The sequence below is a fragment of the Acipenser ruthenus genome, unplaced genomic scaffold (genome assembly GCF_902713425.1).
Source record: "Acipenser ruthenus unplaced genomic scaffold, fAciRut3.2 maternal haplotype, whole genome shotgun sequence".
Classification (NCBI taxonomy): Eukaryota; Metazoa; Chordata; class Actinopteri; order Acipenseriformes; family Acipenseridae; genus Acipenser; species Acipenser ruthenus.
In genome coordinates this window covers 15001-37500 of record NW_026708535.1, presented here as the reverse complement: position 1 = coordinate 37500, position 22500 = coordinate 15001, and the positions used below count along the sequence as shown (strand labels likewise).

At 48.2% G+C, this 22500-nt stretch overlaps 2 protein-coding genes, 1 non-coding gene and 1 pseudogene across 3 annotated transcripts in view; 1 reads left to right on the top strand and 3 right to left on the bottom strand.

The window, feature by feature from the left end:
- LOC131734217 (phospholipase B-like 1) overlaps nt 1–9288 on the bottom strand; it is a 15443-nt gene extending 6155 nt beyond the window's left edge. Inside the window, exons 1-8 of the mRNA XM_059021296.1 lie at nt 9057–9288; nt 6053–6272; nt 4087–4170; nt 3681–3822; nt 3061–3222; nt 2230–2374; nt 1466–1666; nt 938–1078 (exon numbers count right to left, since the gene is read on the bottom strand). Coding sequence (XP_058877279.1) covers nt 938–1078; nt 1466–1666; nt 2230–2374; nt 3061–3222; nt 3681–3822; nt 4087–4170; nt 6053–6272; nt 9057–9150 — 1189 coding nt within the window. The 5' untranslated portion in view covers nt 9151–9288. The remainder of the gene's footprint in view (nt 1–937; nt 1079–1465; nt 1667–2229; nt 2375–3060; nt 3223–3680; nt 3823–4086; nt 4171–6052; nt 6273–9056) is intronic.
- A 1196-nt stretch (nt 9289–10484) lies between these two features.
- Nucleotides 10485–10557, bottom strand: trnar-ccu (transfer RNA arginine (anticodon CCU)). The gene has a single exon. It is a non-coding gene; the product is annotated as a tRNA-Arg (tRNA).
- A 739-nt stretch (nt 10558–11296) lies between these two features.
- Nucleotides 11297–17891, top strand: LOC131734219 (RING-box protein 1). Its single transcript, XM_059021298.1, has 5 exons — nt 11297–11424; nt 14276–14354; nt 15139–15209; nt 16251–16336; nt 17741–17891. The coding sequence occupies exons 1-5, from the start codon at nt 11347–11349 to the stop codon at nt 17751–17753; spliced, it is 327 nt and encodes a 108-aa protein (XP_058877281.1). The 5' UTR covers nt 11297–11346; the 3' UTR covers nt 17754–17891.
- A 1508-nt stretch (nt 17892–19399) lies between these two features.
- LOC131734216 (hsc70-interacting protein-like) overlaps nt 19400–22500 on the bottom strand; it is a 13327-nt pseudogene continuing 10226 nt past the window's right edge.

Sequence of the window (22500 nt, the reverse complement as noted above, 5' to 3'; positions counted from 1 at the left end):
GGACTCAGTTTAGTTTCAATCACGCTGATGAAGGCACTAGAGCCCCAAACTAGAGCTGGTCTGCTGGACTCAGTTTAGTTTCAATCACGCTGATGAAGGCACTAGAGCCCCAAACTAGAGCTGGTCTGCTGGACTCAGTTTAGTTTCAATCACGCTGATGAAGGCACTAGAGCCCCAAACTAGAGCTGGTCTGCTGGACTCAGTTTAGTTTCAATCACGCTGATGAAGGCACTAGAGCCCCAAACTAGAGCTGGTCTGCTGGACTCAGTTTAGTTTCAATCACGCTGATGAAGGCACTAGAGCCCCAAACTAGAGCTGGTCTGCTGGACTCAGTTTAGTTTCAGTCACGCTGATGAAGGCACTAGAGCCCCAAACTAGAGCTGGTCTGCTGGACTCAGTTTAGTTTCAGTCACGCTGATGAAGGCACTAGAGCCCCAAACTAGAGCTGGTCTGCTGGACTCAGTTTAGTTTCAGTCACGCTGATGAAGGCACTAGAGCCCCAAACTAGAGCTGGTCTGCTGGACTCAGTTTAGTTTCAATCACGCTGATGAAGGCACTAGAGCCCCAAACTAGAGCTGGTCTGCTGGACTCAGTTTAGTTTCAATCACGCTGATGAAGGCACTAGAGCCCCAAACTAGAGCTGGTCTGCTGGACTCAGTTTAGTTTCAATCACGCTGATGAAGGCACTAGAGCCCCACACTAGAGCTGGTCTGCTGGACTCAGTTTAGTTTCAATCACGCTGATGAAGGCACTAGAGCCCCAAACTAGAGCTGGTCTGCTGGACTCAGTTTAGTTTCAATCACGCTGATGAAGGCACTAGAGCCCCAAACTAGAGCTGGTCTGCTGGACTCAGTTTAGTTTCAATCACGCTGATGAAGGCACTAGAGCCCCACACTAGAGCTGGTCTGCTGGACTCAGTTTAAGGCTGTTTTCTCACCCCTCCTCAAGACGCTGGTCTGGTCAGAGAACTCCACCAGTCCTGGGATCTGTTCTATAATGAAGAGTGCTCCTTCCTCAATGTCCTCCTGGAGGTGAATCTTGTTCAAATCCACCACCATGTACTGGTTATTGTAAGTACCTAAATATAGAGGGGGTGGAATTCAATATGTTAACAAGGGAACATTATTCAGCAGCTTTCATTGGACTCTATGAAGCTGAATCAGTTCATTCTATATAGAGGGGGTGGAATTCAATATGTTAACAAGGGAACATTATTCAGCAGCTTTCATTGGACTCTATGAAGCTGAATCAGTTCATTCTATATAGAGGGTGATGCTGCTAAACTTTTGCCCACAGCTGTACATGATGTATCGTAATAGAGGTCTGTATCGCTTGTGATACGAGACCACATCATAAAGAACTACAGCTCCCAGCATGCCTCACCATTGCCACGGGTGCAGAGGCATGCTGGGAGCCGTAGTTCCTTATGCAGGGTGATGCAAAACCTTCTCCTCTCCTCTCCTACCTGAATTATAGTTGGAGAAGATGCTAGCCCACTCCTTCCCGTCGCGAGCCATCATGTTGGACACTCGCACCCGCTGCCAGGCCAGCAGAGACTGGGGCGTGACCAGTTTGAAGAGGGAGCGGTCGTAGATCCCATTGGTGGTCTGAACCATCACCAGACCGCTGCCCAGCAGGTAGAAATCATCCAGAGACATGAGGAAGCCTGGAAGCACACAGCGACAAGCAAGCTAATGGCAATACAGAACCATTGCAGTGCCGCTGTCTGTCTGCCTCTCTGTCTGTCTGTCTGTCTGTCTGTCTGTCTGTCTGCCATTGAAGATCATTGGGGGTATAGTTAGCACACTGTGGTCCCATTCTACCAGCCTCACCCCATTGTAGCTGCCCTATACTTGTGCTACCATTGCCCCTCAGTGTAATACAGAACCATTGCAGTGCCGCTGTCTGTCTGTCTGCCATTGAAGATCATTGAGGGTATAGTTAGCACACTGTGGTCCCATTCTACCAGCCTCACCCCATTGTAGCTGCCCTATACTTGTGCTACCATTGCCCCCCTCAGTGTAATACAGAGCCATTGCAGTGCCGCTGTCTGTCTGTCTGCCATTGAAGATCATTGAGGGTATAGTGAGCACACTGTGGTCCCATTCTACCAGCCTCACCCCATTGTAGCTGCCCTATACTTGTGCTACCATTGCCCCCTCAGTGTAATACAGAACCATTGCAGCGCAGTGCTTGTGTCGCGCACTAGGGGGCAGTGCAGGCTCGTACCCGGGTAGCTGCTGAAGGATTGCCGGCCCGTGGCTGTTTGCTGGTCCTCCAGTTTGAAGTCCCAGTGCTTGAAGATTCTCATGGTGGCCGCGTAGCTGAACCAGCTGGAGTGGGAGATGAAGACGTTCTCGAACCCGGGCAACACCTGAGAGAGAGGAGAGGAGAGAGGGGAGGAGGGGAGAGAGGAGAGAGAGAGGCGAGAGGGGAGGAGGGGAGAGAGGAGAGGAGAGAGAGGAGAGGAGAGAGGAGAGGGGAGGGGAGAGAGAGGAGAGAGAGAGGAGAGAGGGGAGAGAGAGAAGAGGAGAGAGAGAGGAGAGAGGTGAGAGGAGAGAGAGGAGAGAGAGGAGAGAGAGGAGGAGGAGAGAGAGAGAGGATGGAGAGGGGAGGGGAGAGGAGAGAGAGGAGAGGGGAGGGGAGAGAGAAGACAGAGAGGAGAGAGGAGAGAGAGGAGAGAGAGGGATGAGAGGGGAGAGGGGAGAGGGGAGAGGGGAGAGGGGAGAGAGAGGGATGAGAGGGGAGAGGAGAGAGGGGAGAGAGGGGAGAGAGAGGGATGAGAGGGGAGAGAGGAGAGAGGGGAGAGAGAGGGATGAGAGGGGAGAGGAGAGAGACTGTCAGATAAAGTACAGACAGCTAGACATTGGCACTGCAATAGCAATGCAGACAGACACACAGACAGACACACAGACAGACAGACACACAGACAGACACACAGACACACACAGACAGACAGACAGACAGACAGACACACACACAGACAGTGGCACTACGATGGCAATCCCAGGCGTTCAGTATTACAAGTGTTTGGGGTTTGGGTTCAGGGGTCCCCCTCACCTTGATGAGTGCGGAGCAGTGCCCCATGTTGGTCCGGTCCTGGTTCTGTTTGGCCCAGCTGAGGGAGTGCCAGTCAGTGTGGTTGCCAGGAAACAGCATGGGAATGAGATCCAGCAAATCACCAAGACCATTCAAAAAGTGAACTGCAAACAGAGACAGGGGCTGGAGAGAGGAGAGGAGAGAGAAGAGAGGAGAGAGGAGAGAGGAGAGAAGAGAGGAGGGGAGAGGAGAGGAGAGGAGAGAGGAGAGAGGAGAGAGGAGAGAGAGAAGACAGAGAGGAGAGAGGAGAGGAGAGAGGAGAGAGGAGAGAGAGAAGACAGAGAGGAGAGAGGAGAGGAGAGAGGAGAGAGGAGAGGAGAGAGGAGAGGAGAGAGAAGAGGAGAGAGGAGAGGAGAGAGAAGAGAGGAGAGAGAAGAGAGAGGAGAGAGGGGAGAGAGGAGAGAGAGGAGAGGAGAGAGGAGAGAGGAGAGGAGAGAGGGGAGAGAGAGGAGAGAGGGGAGAGGAGGAGAGAGGAGGGGAGAGAGAGAGAAAATAAATGTTAATAGCATTCAAACCCATCCCTCCCATCTCTCGCCCTTCCTCCCCTCCTTCCCTCTCCCTCTCCCGCTCCCTCACCTCACCTCAGTCCGGCTCCTCTTTGCCCACTCCAGCGCCCCTGCATGCAGCCCGTCGAGCTGGGACAGGACGTACCCAACGTGACGCCAAAGAGGATCCCCCCCTCCCATCCTGTGCACCTCGTCACGAGCCCAGGAGAACTGCTTCCTGTCAGGAGAGAGGAGAGGAGAGGAGAGGAGAGGAGAGGAGAGAGGAGAGGAGAGAAAGGAGAGAGAAGAGGAGAGAGAGGAGAGGAGAGAAGAGAGAAGAGAGAGGAGAGGGGAGAGAGGAGAGGAGAGAGAGAGAGCGAGAGAGTGAGAGAGAGAGAAGAGGGGGTAGAACATTAGTTATTAACTATAATACAACAGTTGAAGCAAATTCTGCCCCCTGGTGGACAGACAACATACTGCCTCTGTTGTCATGTATACTTACTGGAGAAAGTCTTTGACTTTTGAGGCGACAGTGGGGTCCGTTATGAGCTGGGGGTACATGTTCCTGTAATGATCCCCCATCTGCCTGAAAAATCAACAGGAAAACCCTAAATGAGAGACTTCTAGTGGAAACGTTTGCCATTGAATTTACACTGAAGACGCTGAGAGAGACTTCTAGTGGAAACGTTTGCCATTGAATTTACACTGAAGACGCTGAGAAAGACTTCTAGTGGAAACGTTTGCCGTTGAATTTACACTGAAGACACTGAGAGAGACTTCTAGTGGAAACGTTTGCCATTGAATTTACACTGAAGACGCTGAGAAAGACTTCTAGCGGAAACGTTTGCCATTGAATTTACACTGAAGACGCTGAGAGAGACTTCTAGTGGAAACGTTTGCCGTTGAATTTACACTGAAGACGCTGAGAAAGACTTCTAGCGGAAACGTTTGCCATTGAATTTACACTGAAGACGCTGAGAGAGACTTCTAGTGGAAACGTTTGCCATTGAATTTACACTGAAGACGCTGAGAAAGACTTCTAGCGGAAACGTTTGCCGTTGAATTTACACTGAAGACACTGAGAGAGACTTCTAGTGGAAACGTTTGCCATTGAATTTACACTGAAGACGCTGAGAAAGACTTCTAGCGGAAACGTTTGCCATTGAATTTACACTGAAGACGCTGAGAGAGACTTCTAGTGGAAACGTTTGCCGTTGAATTTACACTGAAGACGCTGAGAAAGACTTCTAGTGGAAACGTTTGCCGTTGAATTTACACTGAAGACGCTGAGAGAGACTTCTAGTGGAAACGTTTGCCATTGAATTTACACTGAAGACGCTGAGAAAGACTTCTAGTGGAAACGTTTGCCGTTGAATTTACACTGAAGACGCTGAGAGAGACTTCTAGTGGAAACGTTTGCCGTTGAATTTACACTGAAGACGCTGAGAAAGACTTCTAGTGGAAACGTTTGCCGTTGAATTTACACTGAAGACGCTGAGAGAGACTTCTAGTGGAAACGTTTGCCATTGAATTTACACTGAAGACGCTGAGAAAGACTTCTAGTGGAAACGTTTGCCGTTGAATTTACACTGAAGACGCTGAGAGAGACTTCTAGTGGAAACGTTTGCCGTTGAATTTACACTGAAGACGCTGAGAAAGACTTCTAGTGGAAACGTTTGCCGTTGAATTTACACTGAAGACGCTGAGAGAGACTTCTAGTGGAAACGTTTGCCATTGAATTTACACTGAAGACGCTGAGAGAGACTTCTAGTGGAAACGTTTGCCGTTGAATTTACACTGAAGACACTGAGAGAGACTTCTAGTGGAAACGTTTGCCATTGAATTTACACTGAAGACGCTGAGAAAGACTTCTAGCGGAAACGTTTGCCATTGAATTTACACTGAAGACGCTGAGAGAGACTTCTAGTGGAAACGTTTGCCGTTGAATTTACACTGAAGACGCTGAGAGAGACTTCTAGTGGAAACGTTTGCCATTGAATTTACACTGAAGACGCAGAGAGAGAGACTTCTAGTGGAAACGTTTGCCATTGAATTTACACTGAAGGCGCTGAGAGAGACTTCTAGTGGAAACGTTTGCCATTGAATTTACACTGAAGACGCTGAGAGAGACTTCTAGTGGAAACGTTTGCCGTTGAATTTACACTGAACACGCTGAGAGAGACTTCTAGAGGAAACGTTTGCCATTGAATTTACACTGAACACGCTGAGAGAGACTTCTAGCGGAAACGTTTGCCATTGAATTTACACTGAAGACGCTGAGAGAGACTTCTAGCGGAAACGTTTGCCATTGAATTTACACTGAAGACGCTGAGAGAGACTTCTAGTGGAAACGTTTGCCATTGAATTTACACTGAAGACGCTGAGAGAGACTTCTAGTGGAAACGTTTGCCGTTGAATTTACACTGAAGACGCTGAGAGAGACTTGGCGCTTCCTCATTTTCTCTCACCGTGCTGTGAGATATCCCTCCAGGTACCCCGCGAGGTACATGACGGTATCGGGGTCCCTCGTCGCTCCGTACCCCGCTCTCAGCTCCAGCACCCCCCAGCCGCTCTGGTACAGAGAGTCGTTATAAAAACCGTACGCGTCTCCGTCTTTCAACATGACGCCTTCTCTCAAAACCACCGCCTTCTCCGAGCGCTCCCAGTACACCGTCGCCATGGCGACACCTGCGCGAGAAGGGAGGGAGCGAGAGAGAGAGAGAGAGAGAAAGAGCGGTACTCAACATAATACATTTCAATGCTTCCCTATGCTTTACAATGCTTCCCTGTGCTTTACCAGACCTCTCTGTGCTTTACAATGCTTCCCTATGCTTTACCAGACCTCTCTGTGCTTTACAATGCTTCCCTATGCTTTACCAGACCTCTCTGTGCTTTACAATGCTTCCCTATGCTTTACCAGACCTCTCTGTGCTTTACAATGCTTCCCTATGCTTTACCAGACCTCTCTGTGGTTTACAATGCTTCCCTATGCTTTACCAGACCTCTCTGTGCTTTACAATGCTTCCCTATGCTTTACCAGACCTCTCTGTGCTTTACAATGCTTCCCTATGCTTTACCAGACCTCTCTGTGCTTTACAATGCTTCCCTATGCTTTACCAGACCTCTCTGTGCTTTACAATGCTTCCCTATGCTTTACCACACCTCTCTGTGGTTTACAATGCTTCCCTATGCTTTACCAGACCTCTCTGTGCTTTACAATGCTTCCCTATGCTTTACCAGACCTCTCTGTGCTTTACAATGCTTCCCTATGCTTTACCAGACCTCTCTGTGCTTTACAATGCTTCCCTATGCTTTACCAGACCTCTCTGTGCTTTACAATGCTTCCCTATGCTTTACCAGACCTCTCTGTGCTTTACAATGCTTCCCTATGCTTTACCACACCTCTCTGTGCTTTACAATGCTTCCCTATGCTTTACCACACCTCTCTGTGCTTCACAATGCTTCCCTATGCTTTACCAGACCTCTCTGTGCTTTACAATGCTTCCCTATGCTTTACCAGACCTCTCTGTGCTTTACAATGCTTCCCTATGCTTTACCAGACCTCTCTGTGCTTTACAATGCTTCCCTATGCTTTATCATACCTCTGTGCTTTACAATGCTTCCCTATGCTTTACCACACCTCTCTGTGCTTTACAATGCTTCCCTATGCTTTACCAGACCTCTCTGTGCTTTACAATGCTTCCCTATGCTTTACCGGACCTCTCTGTGCTTTACAATGCTTCCCTATGCTTTACCAGACCTCTCTGTGCTTTACAATGCTTCCCTATGCTTTACCAGACCTCTCTGTGCTTTACAATGCTTCCCTATGCTTTACCAGACCTCTCTGTGTTTTACAATGCTTCCCTATGCTTTACCAGACCTCTCTGTGCTTTACAATGCTTCCCTATGCTTTACCAGACCTCTCTGTGCTTTACAATGCTTCCCTATGCTTTACCAGACCTCTCTGTGCTTTACAATGCTTCCCTATGCTTTACCAGACCTCTCTGTGCTTTACAATGCTTCCCTATGCTTTACCAGACCTCTCTGTGCTTTACAATGCTTCCCTATGCTTTACCAGACCTCTCTGTGCTTTACAATGCTTCCCTATGCTTTACCAGACCTCTCTGTGCTTTACAATGCTTCCCTATGCTTTACCAGACCTCTCTGTGCTTTACAATGCTTCCCTATGCTTTACCAGACCTCTCTGTGCTTTACAATGCTTCCCTATGCTTTACCAGACCTCTCTGTGCTTTACAATGCTTCCCTATGCTTTACCAGACCTCTCTGTGCTTTACAATGCTTCCCTATGCTTTACCAGACCTCTCTGTGCTTTACAATGCTTCCCTATGCTTTACCAGACCTCTCTGTGCTTTACAATGCTTCCCTATGCTTTACCAGACCTCTCTGTGCTTCACAATGCTTCCCTATGCTTTACCAGACCTCTCTGTGCTTCACAATGCTTCCCTATGCTTTACCAGACCTCTCTGTGCTTTACAATGCTTCCCTATGCTTTACCAGACCTCTCTGTGCTTTACAATGCTTCCCTATGCTTTACCACACCTCTCTGTGCTTTACAATGCTTCCCTATGCTTTACCAGACCTCTCTGTGCTTTACAATGCTTCCCTATGCTTTTCCAGACCTCTCTGTGCTTTACAATGCTTCCCTATGCTTTACCAGACCTCTCTGTGCTTTACAATGCTTCCCTATGCTTTACCAGACCTCTCTGTGCTTTACAATGCTTCCCTATGCTTTACCAGACCTCTCTGTGCTTTACAATGCTTCCCTATGCTTTACCAGACCTCTCTGTGCTTTACAATGCTTCCCTATGCTTTACCAGACCTCTTTGTGCTTTACAATGCTTCCCTATGCTTTACCAGACCTCTCTGTGCTTTACAATGCTTCCCTATGCTTTACCAGACCTCTCTGTGCTTTACAATGCTTCCCTATGCTTTACCAGACCTCTTTGTGCTTTACAATGCTTCCCTATGCTTTACCAGACCTCTTTGTGCTTTACAATGCTTCCCTATGCTTTACCAGCCCTCTCTGTGCTTTACAATGCTTCCCTATGCTTTACCACACCTCTCTGTGCTTTACAATGCTTCCCTATGCTTTACCAGACCTCTCTGTGCTTTACAATGCTTCCCTACGCTTCACCAGACCTCTCTGTGTTTCAGTACACTTTGCAGTGCGTTTACTGTGTTAAGCTAAGGGATATGGCTGTGATTTTTGGCCGGCTCTTTGGGAGAAGGGTCTAAGTCCGACGGTGCTTTCCGTGTCCCCCTGTTTATCTCAAGGGGCTGAACCGCAAGTTTCAGACGAGAAGCGCCAGCGGGAGAACTCGTGACTTCAAACGCCGAGTTCCTTTTTCGTTTTAACCGTTCGCTTGTAAAACAAAACCGCAGCACTGCGATTTTAAAACGTATTTAGTCACACTTCTAATACCCTACGAGACCTGAGCTATATAAACTTACCTTTGTCACCGATCTGGTTTTCCTTGCGCGGTGTCGCTTCTATAGGGAGTAGGGATACTGTCCCGCATAGTAAGTATAGAAAAAATAAACACATTTCTTTAAAAAAAATAATTCAGAGGTTTTTTTTAATGTATTTTATCTTAGCAGTCACCGCTCTGTAAAATCTAGAGAATTATTGTGAACTGAAACTGGAGCGACTTTTTCTTGTAGAACTTTTCTGACAGGCCACGCCCCCTCCCCCACCCCCGAACCGCTGATTGGACAAGTGCCTCGCCGGGATTATGACGCCACAATCCCTTAGCGATTGCGTCACGCATAGAAAAAAAACGCACCCACACGACTTCTGGGGCCGGTTTGTACTAAAGGGATCAAAAATCAGGATCGGATCGGGGTTCACTGGAGCCGGGTCATGAAAAGACGCTGTACTAAGCCAGGGGTGCCCAATCCTGGTCCTGGGGGGCCGATGCCCTCCTGGCTTTTGTTGCAACTGCGCCCTAAATTAATGAATTGGACCAATCAAGCCCTTATTAGAATCTTAATTGGTCCAATTAATCAATTTAGTGTACAGTTTGAACAAAAACTGGCCCTCCAGGACCAGGATTGGGCACCCCTGTACGTAGCAGATCAGGATCAAGCTCCACTGATCCGAAATCTTGATCAGATCCTGGAGCTCCACAGCCGTAACTAGAGAAACTGACCAATGAGAAGCGAGTATGCGTGACGCAGAGATTGAAGATTTTGAACGTCAGAAAATTATTATTATTATTTATTTCTTAGCAGACGCCCTTATCCAGGGCGACTTACAATTGTTACAAGATATCACATTATTTTTTACATACAATTCCCCATTTATACAGTTGGGTTTTCACTGGAGCAATCTAGGTAAAGTACCTTGCTCAAGGGTACAGCAGCAGTGTCCCCCACCTGGGATTGAACCCACGACCCTCCGGTAAAGAGTCCAGAGCCCCTGACCACTACTCCACACTGCTGCCCTGTTTTTCTCTCTTAGAGTACAAGGCTAATTATGTTAAATATGTTAATTATTGAATGTTAAGATCTATTGATTAGACCATTTCAATTCATATAGATCTACTACAGCCAGAATAATAACACTAATGACACTGATGTTAATTTTCAAGCAATATTTAATATATAAACATTAGTGGCCATGGAGACAAATGGTAAACAAGTCTTAAAACGTAATTAATTCACTCTGAAATAAACACTGATGATATAAAGAAAATCGTGTTAAAATCACAACGTTACAGTAATACAATCATACATTATTATTATTATTATTATTATTATTATTAACAATTATCTTGCATAGCCAAAAAGAAAACCACCTCAAAAATAGATAAATAATTGATTTTTAAAAAAATAATAATTTAATATAAAATTATACAAAAAAAAAAATTAAAAATGTTCCACCCCAGATGGGACTCGAACCCACAATCCCTGGCTTAGGAGGCCAGTGCCTTATCCATTAGGCCACTGGGGCTGCGTACAACACGTGATGGAAGCGTGACTTTAATTACCTTTGATTAGTTTAAGATCGCTTGTAGTAACGACGCCGTGCCGCCAGATGTCGCAGTTGAACGGTTTTAATTTTTTAATATTTTTTCTTAAATTCGTACAAGGCTGTTAGTATTTGGAAAATATTGACACAAAAATTGCTTCAGAAGATGTTCAGGTGTTAATTAATGTTCCTGTCGTATTCAGTCAGAATTAATTAGGAAACTTGCGGCCGTTATTTAAAAGTGTTACCAGAATACATAGTTTTCAAATAAAAAAATAATAAATTATATATATATATATATACATTTCAAGAATCACAGTACAAGTATTAATACAATTAAGAGCAAGATAAATACAATGACTTTGGTTCAAGCAAGTACAAGTGTGACAAAATACGATTCAATAACGGAGCAGATAACAGTGTCAGTGATAGTTACATCAGGATATAATTAAATACAAAATACTACAGATTAAATAACACTTGTGACAGATTACAGTACTCCAAAATACAGGATTAAATGCAGTAAAATAGGGGGCAGATAAGAGCAAATAAAGCACATTTAAGGAAGGGTGATACATATATGTTAATAATTACGATTAATATAAAACATTTAAAAAAAAAAGTCTGTCGATAGGGTTATTATCGATGATAGTATAGGGTTATAATTATCAGCCGATTTAAATTGAGTAATGTGTGCCCGCCCCTTTAAGGCTCAGGCGAGGGACGGCGGCGCATGCGCAGTGCGTTTTTTTAAACTTCCCTAACGACAAGATGGCGGCAGCGATGGATGTTGACACCCCGACCGGGACGAACAGCGGCGCCAGCAAAAAACGCTTCGAAGTGAAGAAAGTAAGCCTCGGGAAACGAAACGGGGGGGGCAGAATTAAAAACAAACGGACGGAGTTTGTTTAAATTAATGTTTATTATTTAAAAATAAAAAGCCAGACCGCGCTGTACCGTCGATTGTTGAAAAGCGTTTTTATTTTTTGCTGTGTTATGTTGTGGTAACGATTTATCTCAAGTAATTAATAACTTATTAGTTTATTTAGATGTCTTGTTTTTTAAATCTTAAGTTAATAACGCGAATGACGAAGCCTCCCCCCTGTCTATTATTTCATATCCGTAATAATCGATACTAAAATACTGACGTGTTTCCGCTTGGACCACGCCCCTATCGTTTTGATAAACTGTGACAACATTCTAATCGATTTTATAAGTTTTTATACCGTTTGTTAGATTGGCTGTGGTATGCGATTACTAGATTAATCCCGACTGCAATTACCGCAGAATTGTGTTTGGAAATAGGGTAATAAAATACAGTGATCGAATGAGAAATTAATAAACGCGTAGTTGAATTTTAGTCCATACATTATGTGGTATAATAATTCAAACTACAGTTACGCAGGTCTGTCAAGATGGCTAAGTGTAGTGTTTTTTATTTGCTTTAGGGTTAGGAAACCTGAAAACAAAACTGTGCTTTTAATGTGTGTCTGTCTGTGTGACTCTCTCTCTCTCGTTCTGTCTGTCTGTGTGACTCTCTCTCTCTCGTTCTGTCTGTCTGTGTGACTCTCTCTCTCGTTCTGTCTCTCTGTGTGACTCTCTCTCGTTCTGTCTGTCTGTGTGTCTCTCTGTCTGTGTGACTCTGTCTGTCTCTCGCTTTCTCTCTTTGTCTGTCTGTCTGTGTGTCTGTTTGTGTCTCTCTCTCTATCTGTGTGGCTCCTCTCTGTCTCTGTGTGTCTGTGTGTGTGTTTGTGTCTCTTTCTCTCTCTGTCTGTCTGTGTGTCTCTCTGTCTGTGTGACTCTGTCTGTCTCTCGCTTTCTCTCTTTGTCTGTCTGTCTGTGTGTCTGTTTGTGTCTCTCTCTCTATCTGTGTGGCTCCTCTCTGTCTCTGTGTGTCTGTGTGTGTGTTTGTGTCTCTTTCTCTCTCTGTCTGTCTGTGTGTCTCTCTGTCTGTGTGACTCTGTCTGTCTCTCGCTTTCTCTTTGTCTGTCTGTCTGTGTGTCTGTTTGTTCGAGGCTTTATTAGCGTGATGAAATAAATTGTTTTGCCAAAGCATTTAAACAACAAACATCAACACAACTCATCAATACAAACAGATAACCTCCCTCCCTCCCTTTCTCTCCCTCTCTCCCTTTCTCTCCCTCTCTCCCTCTCCCTCTTTACTCTCTCCCTCTCCTCTCTCTCCTCTCCCTCTCCCCCTCACTCTGTCTCTCCCCCTCACTCTGTCTCTCCCCCTTCACCTCCCCTCCCCCCCCTCCCCCCCTCCCCCCCCCTCCCCCTCCACCCCCCTCCACCCCCCTCCACCCCCTCCCTCCCCCTCCACCCCCCTCCACCCCCTCCCTCCCCCTCTCCCCTCTCCCTCCCCCCTCCCCCTCTCCCCTCTCCTCCCCCCCCTCCCCCCTCCCCTCCCTCCCCCCTCTCCCCTCTCCCCTCCCTCCCCCCTCCCCCTCCCCTCTCCCTCTCCCCTCCCCCCCTCCCCTCTCCCTCTCCCTCTCCCCCCCTCTCCCTCTCCCCCCCTCTCCCTCTCCCTCTCCCCCCCTCTCTCTCCCCCCTCTCCCTCCCTCTCTCTCCCCCCTCTCCCTCTTCCCCCTCTCTCCCTCTTCCCCCTCTCTCCCTCTTCCCCCTCTCTCCCTCCCCCTCCCTCCTCCCTCCCTCCCCCTCCCTCCTCCCTCCCTCCCCCTCCCTCTTCCCCCTCCCTCCCCCTCCCTCTTCCCCCTCCCTCTTCCCCCTCCCTCTCCTCTCCTCCCTCTCCTCCCTCCCTCCCTCTCCTCTCTCCCCTCCCTCCCTCTCCTCTCTCCCCTCCCTCCCTCTCCTCTCTCCCCTCCCTCTCCTCTCCCCCTCTCCACTCCCTCCCCCTCTCCTCCCTCTCCTCTCTCCTCCCTCCCTCCCCCCCCCCCTCCCCCTCCACCCCCCTCCACCCCCTCCCTCCCCCTCCACCCCCCTCCACCCCCTCCCTCCCCCTCTCCCCTCTCCCTCCCCCCTCCCCCTCTCCCCTCTCCTCCCCCCCTCCCCCCTCCCCTCCCTCCCCCCTCTCCCCTCTCCCCTCCCTCCCCCCTCCCCCTCCCCTCTCCCTCTCCCCTCCCCCCCTCCCCTCTCCCTCTCCCTCTCCCCCCCTCTCCCTCTCCCCCCCTCTCCCTCTCCCTCTCCCCCCCTCTCTCTCCCCCCTCTCCCTCCCTCTCTCTCCCCCCTCTCCCTCTTCCCCCTCTCTCCCTCTTCCCCCTCTCTCCCTCTTCCCCCTCTCTCCCTCCCCCTCCCTCCTCCCTCCCTCCCCCTCCCTCCTCCCTCCCTCCCCCTCCCTCTTCCCCCTCCCTCCCCCTCCCTCTTCCCCCTCCCTCTTCCCCCTCCCTCTCCTCTCCTCCCTCTCCTCCCTCCCTCCCTCTCCTCTCTCCCCTCCCTCCCTCTCCTCTCTCCCCTCCCTCCCTCTCCTCTCTCCCCTCCCTCTCCTCCCTCTCCTCTCCCCCTCTCCACTCCCTCCCCCTCTCCTCCCTCTCCTCTCTCCTCCCTCCCTCTCCTCTCCTCCCCCTCTCCTCTCCCTCTCCCTCTCTCCTCTCCCCTCCCTCTCCTCTCCCCTCCCTCTCTCCTCCCCCTCTCCTCTCCCTCTCCCTCTCTCCTCTCCCCTCCCTCTCCTCTCCTCTCCCCTCTCCCCTCCCTCTCCCTCTCCCCTCCCTCTCCTCTCCTCTCCCTCTCCTCTCTCTCTCAGTGGAATGCAGTTGCTCTGTGGGCGTGGGACATTGTGGTTGATAACTGTGCGATCTGCAGAAACCACATCATGGACCTGTGTGAGTATCGCTGCTGATCAGGACGCGCTCCTGTGAGCCCGGGGCTCGTGGGTATTACACCTACAGCAGCATTGCTAGCTACACTGGATCACACTGCTGTGCAGCGGGAGTCCGATTCCCAGCCCTGTAGATAGACTTTGGTTGAAGGAGGTTTGTAGCTGATTTTATAGTTAAGAGAGCTACAGGATATTGCTGGGAACTGTGGGATATTTAGACAGAGAGATCAGGGAGGGGAATGAGACTCCTATCCCACAGCAGTGTGATCCAGTCCAGGTTTTACTGCTACCAGCTTGATCAGCCCCCAGTGTGTCTAGCTAACAAGCTCAGGTGTGTCTTGTTATTAAACTCCTAGTGAAACCAGGACTGGATCACACTGCTATGCAGCAGGAGTCTGATTCCCAGCCCTGTAGATAGACTTTGGTTGAAGGAGGTTTGTAGCTGATTTTATAGTGAAGAGAGCTACAGGATATTGCTGGGAACTGTGGGATATTTAGACATAGAGATCAGGGATGGGAATCAGACTCCTATCGCACAGCAGCGTGATCCAGTCCAGGTTTTACTGCTACCAGCTTGATCAGCCCCCAGGGTGTCTAGCTAACAAGCTCAGGGGTGATGATGTCACTGATGATGTCACTGACTGGCTGTTTCTCTTCTCCCATCATCCTCTCTTTCTCCTCACGCTGAGAGCTGTGATTGTGAACACGCTGCAGTGGTGACGGGGGAGGGGGGAGGGGTGATGATGTCACTGATGATGTCACTGACCTTTCTTTCTTTCTTTCTCCAGGCATAGAGTGTCAAGCTAACCAAGCTTCAGCAACCTCTGAGGAGTGCACGGTTGCGTGGGGGGTCTGCAACGTGAGTTCAACAGCCAGCTTCGATTTTCTGTCTGTCTGTCTTTTTATTTCACAAATGTCCTCTCAACCCATTTTAAAGCCAACCTCTCTGTTCAAAATGCAAAAAAAAACACACGACTGGGTTCAGATGTTTCTCAAATGGCTCCGAGAGTCATCGGAAGCCGAACGCTCGGACTAGCAGATTGTGGTCACTTTTAGTTCCCTCTGTTTTCCTGTAGGGTTATGTACCACAGGGCTGGGAATCAGACTCCTGCTGCACAGCAGTGTGATCCAGTCCTGGTTTCACTAGGAGTTTAATAATCAGACACACTTAAAAACAACTAATTCCATAGACAAATGCTGGATGAAGGCACTAGAGCCCCAAACTAGAGCTGGTCTGCTGGACTCAGTTTAGTTTCAATCACGCTGATGAAGGCACTAGAGCCCCAAACTAGAGCTGGTCTGCTGGACTCAGTTTAGTTTCAATCACGCTGATGAAGGCACTAGAGCCCCACACTAGAGCTGGTCTGCTGGACTCAGTTTAGTTTCAGTCACGCTGATGAAGGCACTAGAGCCCCACACTAGAGCTGGTCTGCTGGACTCAGTTTAGTTTCAATCACGCTGATGAAGGCACTAGAGCCCCAAACTAGAGCTGGTCTGCTGGACTCAGTTTAGTTTCAATCACGCTGATGAAGGCACTAGAGCCCCAAACTAGAGCTGGTCTGCTGGACTCAGTTTAGTTTCAATCACGCTGATGAAGGCACTAGAGCCCCAAACTAGAGCTGGTCTGCTGGACTCAGTTTAGTTTCAATCACGCTGATGAAGGCACTAGAGCCCCAAACTAGAGCTGGTCTGCTGGACTCAGTTTAGTTTCAATCACGCTGATGAAGGCACTAGAGCCCCAAACTAGAGCTGGTCTGCTGGACTCAGTTTAGTTTCAATCACGCTGATGAAGGCACTAGAGCCCCAAACTAGAGCTGGTCTGCTGGACTCAGTTTAGTCGAGTCTTGTGTTTTTGAATTGAATTGAAGTGAGTTAACTTGTGTCGATTCTCCTCCCTCAGCACGCGTTTCACTTCCACTGCATCTCCCGCTGGTTAAAGACCAGGCAGGTCTGCCCCCTGGACAACCGAGAGTGGGAGTTTCAAAAGTAAGTCCTGCTTCCCTCTCCTTCATTCGTTTGGTGTTGTGTAGTGTGACAAAACCGGCGTTGACCGCGGCTGTTTGTCGTGCGTTTTTCCAAGAGGGTGTTGTTGTTCTCTTCCACATGGATAGCAGTCCACAGCACTTTCATTTTTAACAGTTATAACTTCTATAAGAGACTCCCTACACACTGTGACTTCTATAAGAGACTCCCTACACACCGTGACTTCTATAAGAGACTCCCTACACACTGTGACTTCTATAAGAGACTCTCTACACACTGTGACTTCTATAAGAGACTCCCTACACACTGTGACTTCTATAAGAGACTCCCTACACACTGTGACTTCTATAAGAGACTCCCTACACACTGTGACTTCTATAAGAGACTCCCTACACACTGTGACTTCTATAAGAGACTCTCTACACACTGTGACTTCTATAAGAGACTCCCTACACACTGTGACTTCTATAAGAGACTCCCTACACACTGTGACTTCTATAAGAGACTCCCTACACACTGTGACTTCTATAAGAGACTCTGTGACTTCTATAAGAGACTCCCTACACAGTGTGACTTCTATAAGAGACTCCCAACACACAGTGACTTCTATAAGAGACTCTGTGACTTCTATAAGAGACTCCCTACACACTGTGACTTCTATAAGAGACTCCCTACACACTGTGACTTCTATAAGAGACTCTGTGACTTCTATAAGAGACTCCCTACACAGTGTGACTTCTATAAGAGACTCCCTACACACAGTGACTTCTATAAGAGACTCTGTGACTTCTATAAGAGACTCCCTACACACTGTGACTTCTATAAGAGACTCCCTACACACTGTGACTTCTATAAGAGACTCCCTACACACTGTGACTTCTATAAGAGACTCCCTACACACTGTGACTTCTATAAGAGACTCCCTACACACCGTGACCTCTATAAGAGACTCCCTACACTCTGTGACTTCTATAAGAGACTCCCTACACACCGTGACTTCTATAAGAGACTCCCTACACACTGTGACTTCTATAAGAGACTCCCTACACACTGTGAATTCTATAAGAGTCTCCCTACACACTGTGACTTCTATAAGAGACTCCCTACACACTGTGACCTCTATAAGAGACTCCCTACACTCTGTGACTTCTATAAGAGACTCCCTACACACCGTGACTTCTATAAGAGACTCCCTACACACTGTGACTTCTATAAGAGACACTGTGACTTCTATAAGAGACTCCCTACGCACAATGTCTGTATTTTTAATTGTGTCTTTGTGCACAAAACCAATTTGTGTTATTTATTTATTTGTTTTTAAGATGACTAGTCCTGCCCTCAGCAGATAGGCTGTTATCAGGGTGATTTTGAAAGGGGTTAATTTTGTCTTCCTCCCCCCCTCCCCAGGTATGGCCACTAGGAGTGACCTGCACCAGCTCTGTTGCCTCTGTGTCGTCGTTCGCATGAAAGCAGAGAGAAGCCATTTTTTGTTCTTCTTTTCAGAATGATTAATTTGCATCAGCGTTGTGTATTATAAATAAACCTTTCATGTTCTGTTTAGGAACGTCTGCGTCTTTTGTTACCTAGTTAATTTGGGGCAGTATCAGGGTCTGATAACTATATATATTATAAAGACATTTCAGAGGGCTGAATCGCATCAATATCAGGGTCTAGCGCTGTATATTATAAAGACATTTCAGAGGGCTGGATCGCATCAATATCAGGGTCTAGCGCTGTATATTATAAAGACATTTCAGAGGGCTGGATCGCATCAATATCAGGGTCTAGCGCTGTATATTATAAAGACATTTCAGAGGGCTGGATCGCATCAATATCAGGGTCTAGCGCTATATATTATAAAGACATTTGAGAGGGCTGGATCGCATCAATATCAGGGTCTAGCGCTGTATATTATAAAGACATTTCAGAGGGCTGGATCGCATCGATATCAGGGTCTAGCGCTGTATATTATAAAGACATTTCAGAGGGCTGGATCGCATCAATATCAGGGTCTAGCGCTGTATATTATAAAGACATTTCAGAGGGCTGGATCGCATCGATATCAGGGTCTAGCGCTGTATATTATAAAGACATTTCAGAGGGCTGGATCGCATCGATATCAGGGTCTAGCGCTGTATATTATAAAGACATTTCAGAGGGCTGGATCGCATCAATATCAGGGTCTAGCGCTGTATATTATAAAGACATTTCAGAGGGCTGTATTTCATTAGGTAACGGTAAAGCATAGGGAAGCATTGTAAAGCACAGAGAGGTCTGGTAAAGCATAGGGAAGCATTGTAAAGCACAGAGAGGTCTGGTAAAGCATAGGGAAGCATTGTAAAGCACAGAGAGGTCTGGTAAAGCATAGAGAAGCATTGTAAAGCACAGAGAGGTCTGGTAAAGCATAGGGAAGCATTGTAAAGCACAGAGAGGTCTGGTAAAGCATAGGGAAGCATTGTAAAGCAGAGAGGTCTGGTAAAGCATATTCATAATGGTAAACCAGGCTATACTGTGGCAACCCTGTAGTATATGCACACAAATACATTATTAAATATTTGTACAGAAAAAATAATCGCACAACACAATCAATTTGAAAGTCAATTTTATTTGCTCACAGTGTACATCATTGGTGTGTGTGTTTCGTTATTTTGAAATAGTTTGATTTGATGATTCGATTGCTCAGCAAAACCACGCCCTTTCTCCCCCTCTTAAAGGGAAGGTGCGATCGGCAGAACTCTGCCCCACCTCCCTTAAAAGCCAAAGCAAGCGAACGGGTTGTCTAAAATTTTGTCCCAAGAACCCAGTTCTAAATTGTTTTAATTATTGAATTAATTCAATTAATTACTCAAAAAGCTGCAGACCCTGAAGTAGTTTAATGATCACATTTTTCTTTTTCTGTTAGCCATGCCTGGAGTTGAATCATGACACTCCAGTGCTGGGATTGATTAGCCACCCCTGGATTAAGCTTCTATAATAATAATTGATCTCAGCTCTAGGTTATCATAACAGGTTACCTGACCTCCCTCTAGCAAACTAAACTGATCAAAATAAAAAGAAGAAATGTGGTTTGTTTTAATCTTTTTTTTTATTTAAGTTCTTAAACATTACAAAAAAAGGAGAAGCTTGAAAACAGTCTGTGAATTTCACTTCTCCGCTTGGAGGAGCTGCAGAGCAGGTTAGTAAGGGTACAGACTGCTGTGTTCAGGACTAGAGGATATTTCTCACTGCTGTGTTTCTCCCATCCACCAGGGGGCAGGTTAATACTGGTACAAGACTGCTGTACTTCTCTCTTCCACCAGAGGGCAGCAGAGTGTCACAGGACAGGTTAATAATGGCGACACTCCGCTGAATCTGAAGTTTAGATTCTGAGAGCTCTACTGAATTGAATCAAATATTAAATCTATACAAGGAGGAACAGATTAGTCCCCTCAAGCCCAACCCCCGCTCCCCAGATAAGGTTTGTAAAGTTGGGGTACCCTCCGCCCTGCCCCACCCCGCCAGCCTGCCCAGGTTCCCTAGGGCTGCGCGCCCCCGAATTTGGAGGACAGCTTGCCCATGAGGTTCATGATTTTGGGGTTGCCCTGGTATTTGGAGATGTTGGCAGGGTTCTGAGCAACATCCTGAAACGCGGCCATGACTTCAGGATCCTGGAGAGAGAGAGAGGGAGAGAGAGACACAGAGGAGAGAGACAGAGGAGAGAGAGAGAGAGACACACAGAGGAGAGACACAGGAGAGAGAGAGAGAGAGAGAGAGAGACACACACAGAGGAGAGTGACACAGAGGAGAGAGACAGAGGAGAGAGAGAGACACACACAGAGGAGAGACACAGGAGAGAGAGAGAGAGACACACACAGAGGAGAGTGACACAGAGGAGAGAGAGACACACACAGGAGACACACACACACAGAGACACACAGAGAGAGAGAGACACACACAGAGAGAGAGAGAGAGACACAGAGAGAGACACACACAGAGAGAGAGACACACACAGAGAGAGAGAGAGAGACACAGAGAGAGACACACACAGAGAGAGACAGACACAGAGGAGAGAGACAGACAGACAGAGGAGAGAGAGACACACAGAGGAGAGAGAGAGAGAGAGAGAGAGAGAGAGAGAGAGATTATTCATCATTAACAGTACTATCTTCCCATGAATTTTATCCTGTATTTATGATGCATTGTATACATGTCTGTATTGTATAATTGCTTTGGCAACACCTGCGATTGCAAGTCATGCTAATAAAGCACCATTGAATTGAAGAGAGAGAATATTATTGCTTCATGAATCAATTATTCGGTTTTACTGGGACAGAGCGCTCCACAGAAACCAGGAGGGGGGGGGGGGGAGGGGGAGAGCAGAGGGGAAAGGAGGACAGAGCAGAGAAAGGAGGGGATAGAAGAGAGAGAGAGCAGGGAGGGAGAGGAGAGAAGAGGAGGGAGAGGAGAGAAGAGAAAGGAGGGAGAGGAGAGCAGGACAGAGAAAGGAGAGCAGGGAGAGGGAAGAGAGGAGGACAGAGCAGAGAAAGGAGGGGATAGAAGAGAGAGCAGGGAGGGAGAGGAGAGAAGAGGAGGGAGAGGAGAGAAGAGAAAGGAGGGAGAGGAGAGCAGGACAGAGAAAGGAGAGCAGGGAGAGGGAAGAGAGGAGGACAGAGCAGAGAAAGGAGGGGATAGAAGAGAGAGAGCAGGGAGGGAGAGGAGAGAAGAGGAGGGAGGGAGAGGAAGAGAGGAGGACAGAGCAGAGAAAGGATAGGGGAGAGGAGAGAGAGAGCAGGGAGGGAGGGAGAGAGAGGAGTGGAGAGCAGAGAGGACAGAGCAGAGAAAGGATAGGGGAGAGACAGAGCAGAGAGGAGAGAGTAGAGAAAGGGGATTGGATAGAGGAGAGAGAGGAGTGAAGGTCTATCATACAAAAGACTGCAAGAGAATGAAACCCCCTCCGAGGTCATGCAGTTCACCTTCATGGCCATGAGCACTTCCGGGTCGCTGAAGATCTCGTTGAGTCCTGGCATGTTGAACGCACCTGCTCCAGAACCACCAGCGGTACCAGCAGCACCAGGGAACCCAGGAAACCCAGGAGCACCAGCACCACCAGCGAACCCAGGGAATCCTAGAGCACAGGAAGGGTGAAACTGCATCAGGAGGCTGCGTGGTCCAGTGGTTAAAGAAAAGGGCTTGTAACCAGGAGGTCCCGGGTTCAAATCCCCACCTCAGCCACTGACTCACTGCGTGACCCTGAGCAAGTCACTTCACCTCCTTGTGCTCCGTCTTTCGGGTGAGACGTAGTTGTAAGTGACTCTGCAGCTGATGCATAGTTCACACACCCTAGTCTCTGTAAGTCGCCTTGGATAAAGGCGTCTGCTCAATAAACAAATAATAATAATAATAATAATAATAATAATAATAATAATAATAATAATAATAATAATAGAAACTGGAAACTTCAGGACGCGCTGCAATGCGCTGCTCGGCCACCAGAGGGCGATCGTTCATCTTTTAAAAACAGAAGCAGTGAAAATGGTGAAGGGGTTTCGATGGGGGAGCGAGTGAGGTTCCTACCTGGAATCCTCCGTGGGACCGCAGCCTCCGTCCTCTCATCCTGCTCCTGTGGACAGAGGGACAGAGACACACAGGTCAAGCAGAGGACATGTGCACCCCCCCCCTCTCTCTGAAGCCTGACCTCTCCCCCTCTCTCCTCTGTGCCCCTTTCACCTTCTCTTATCCAGGTCACCCCCCTCTTCTCTTACCCGCTGTGCTCCTCCTTTGCTTCTTCCTTCTCTCATCTCTCATCTCTCTTCCCCCACTCTCTCTCTCCTCTTCCCCCTCCCTCCCTCCTCTCTCTCCTCTCCTCTCCTCTCCCACTCTCTCTCTCCTCTCCTCTTCCCCCTCCCTCCTCCTCTCCTCTCCCACTCTCTCTCCTCTTCCCCCTCCTCTCCTCCCCCACTCTCTCCTCTTTCCCCCCCCTCCTCCTCTTTCCCTCTCCTCTTCCACTCTCTCTCTCCTTTCCCCTCCTCTCCTCTCCCACTCTCTCTCTCCTCTTCCCCCTCCTCTCCTCTTTCCCCTCCTCTCCTCTTTCCCCCTCCTCTCCTCTCCCACTCTCTCTCTCCTCTTCCCCCTCCTCTCCTCTCCCACTCTCTCTCTCCTCTTTCCCCCTCCTCTCCTCTTTCCCCCTC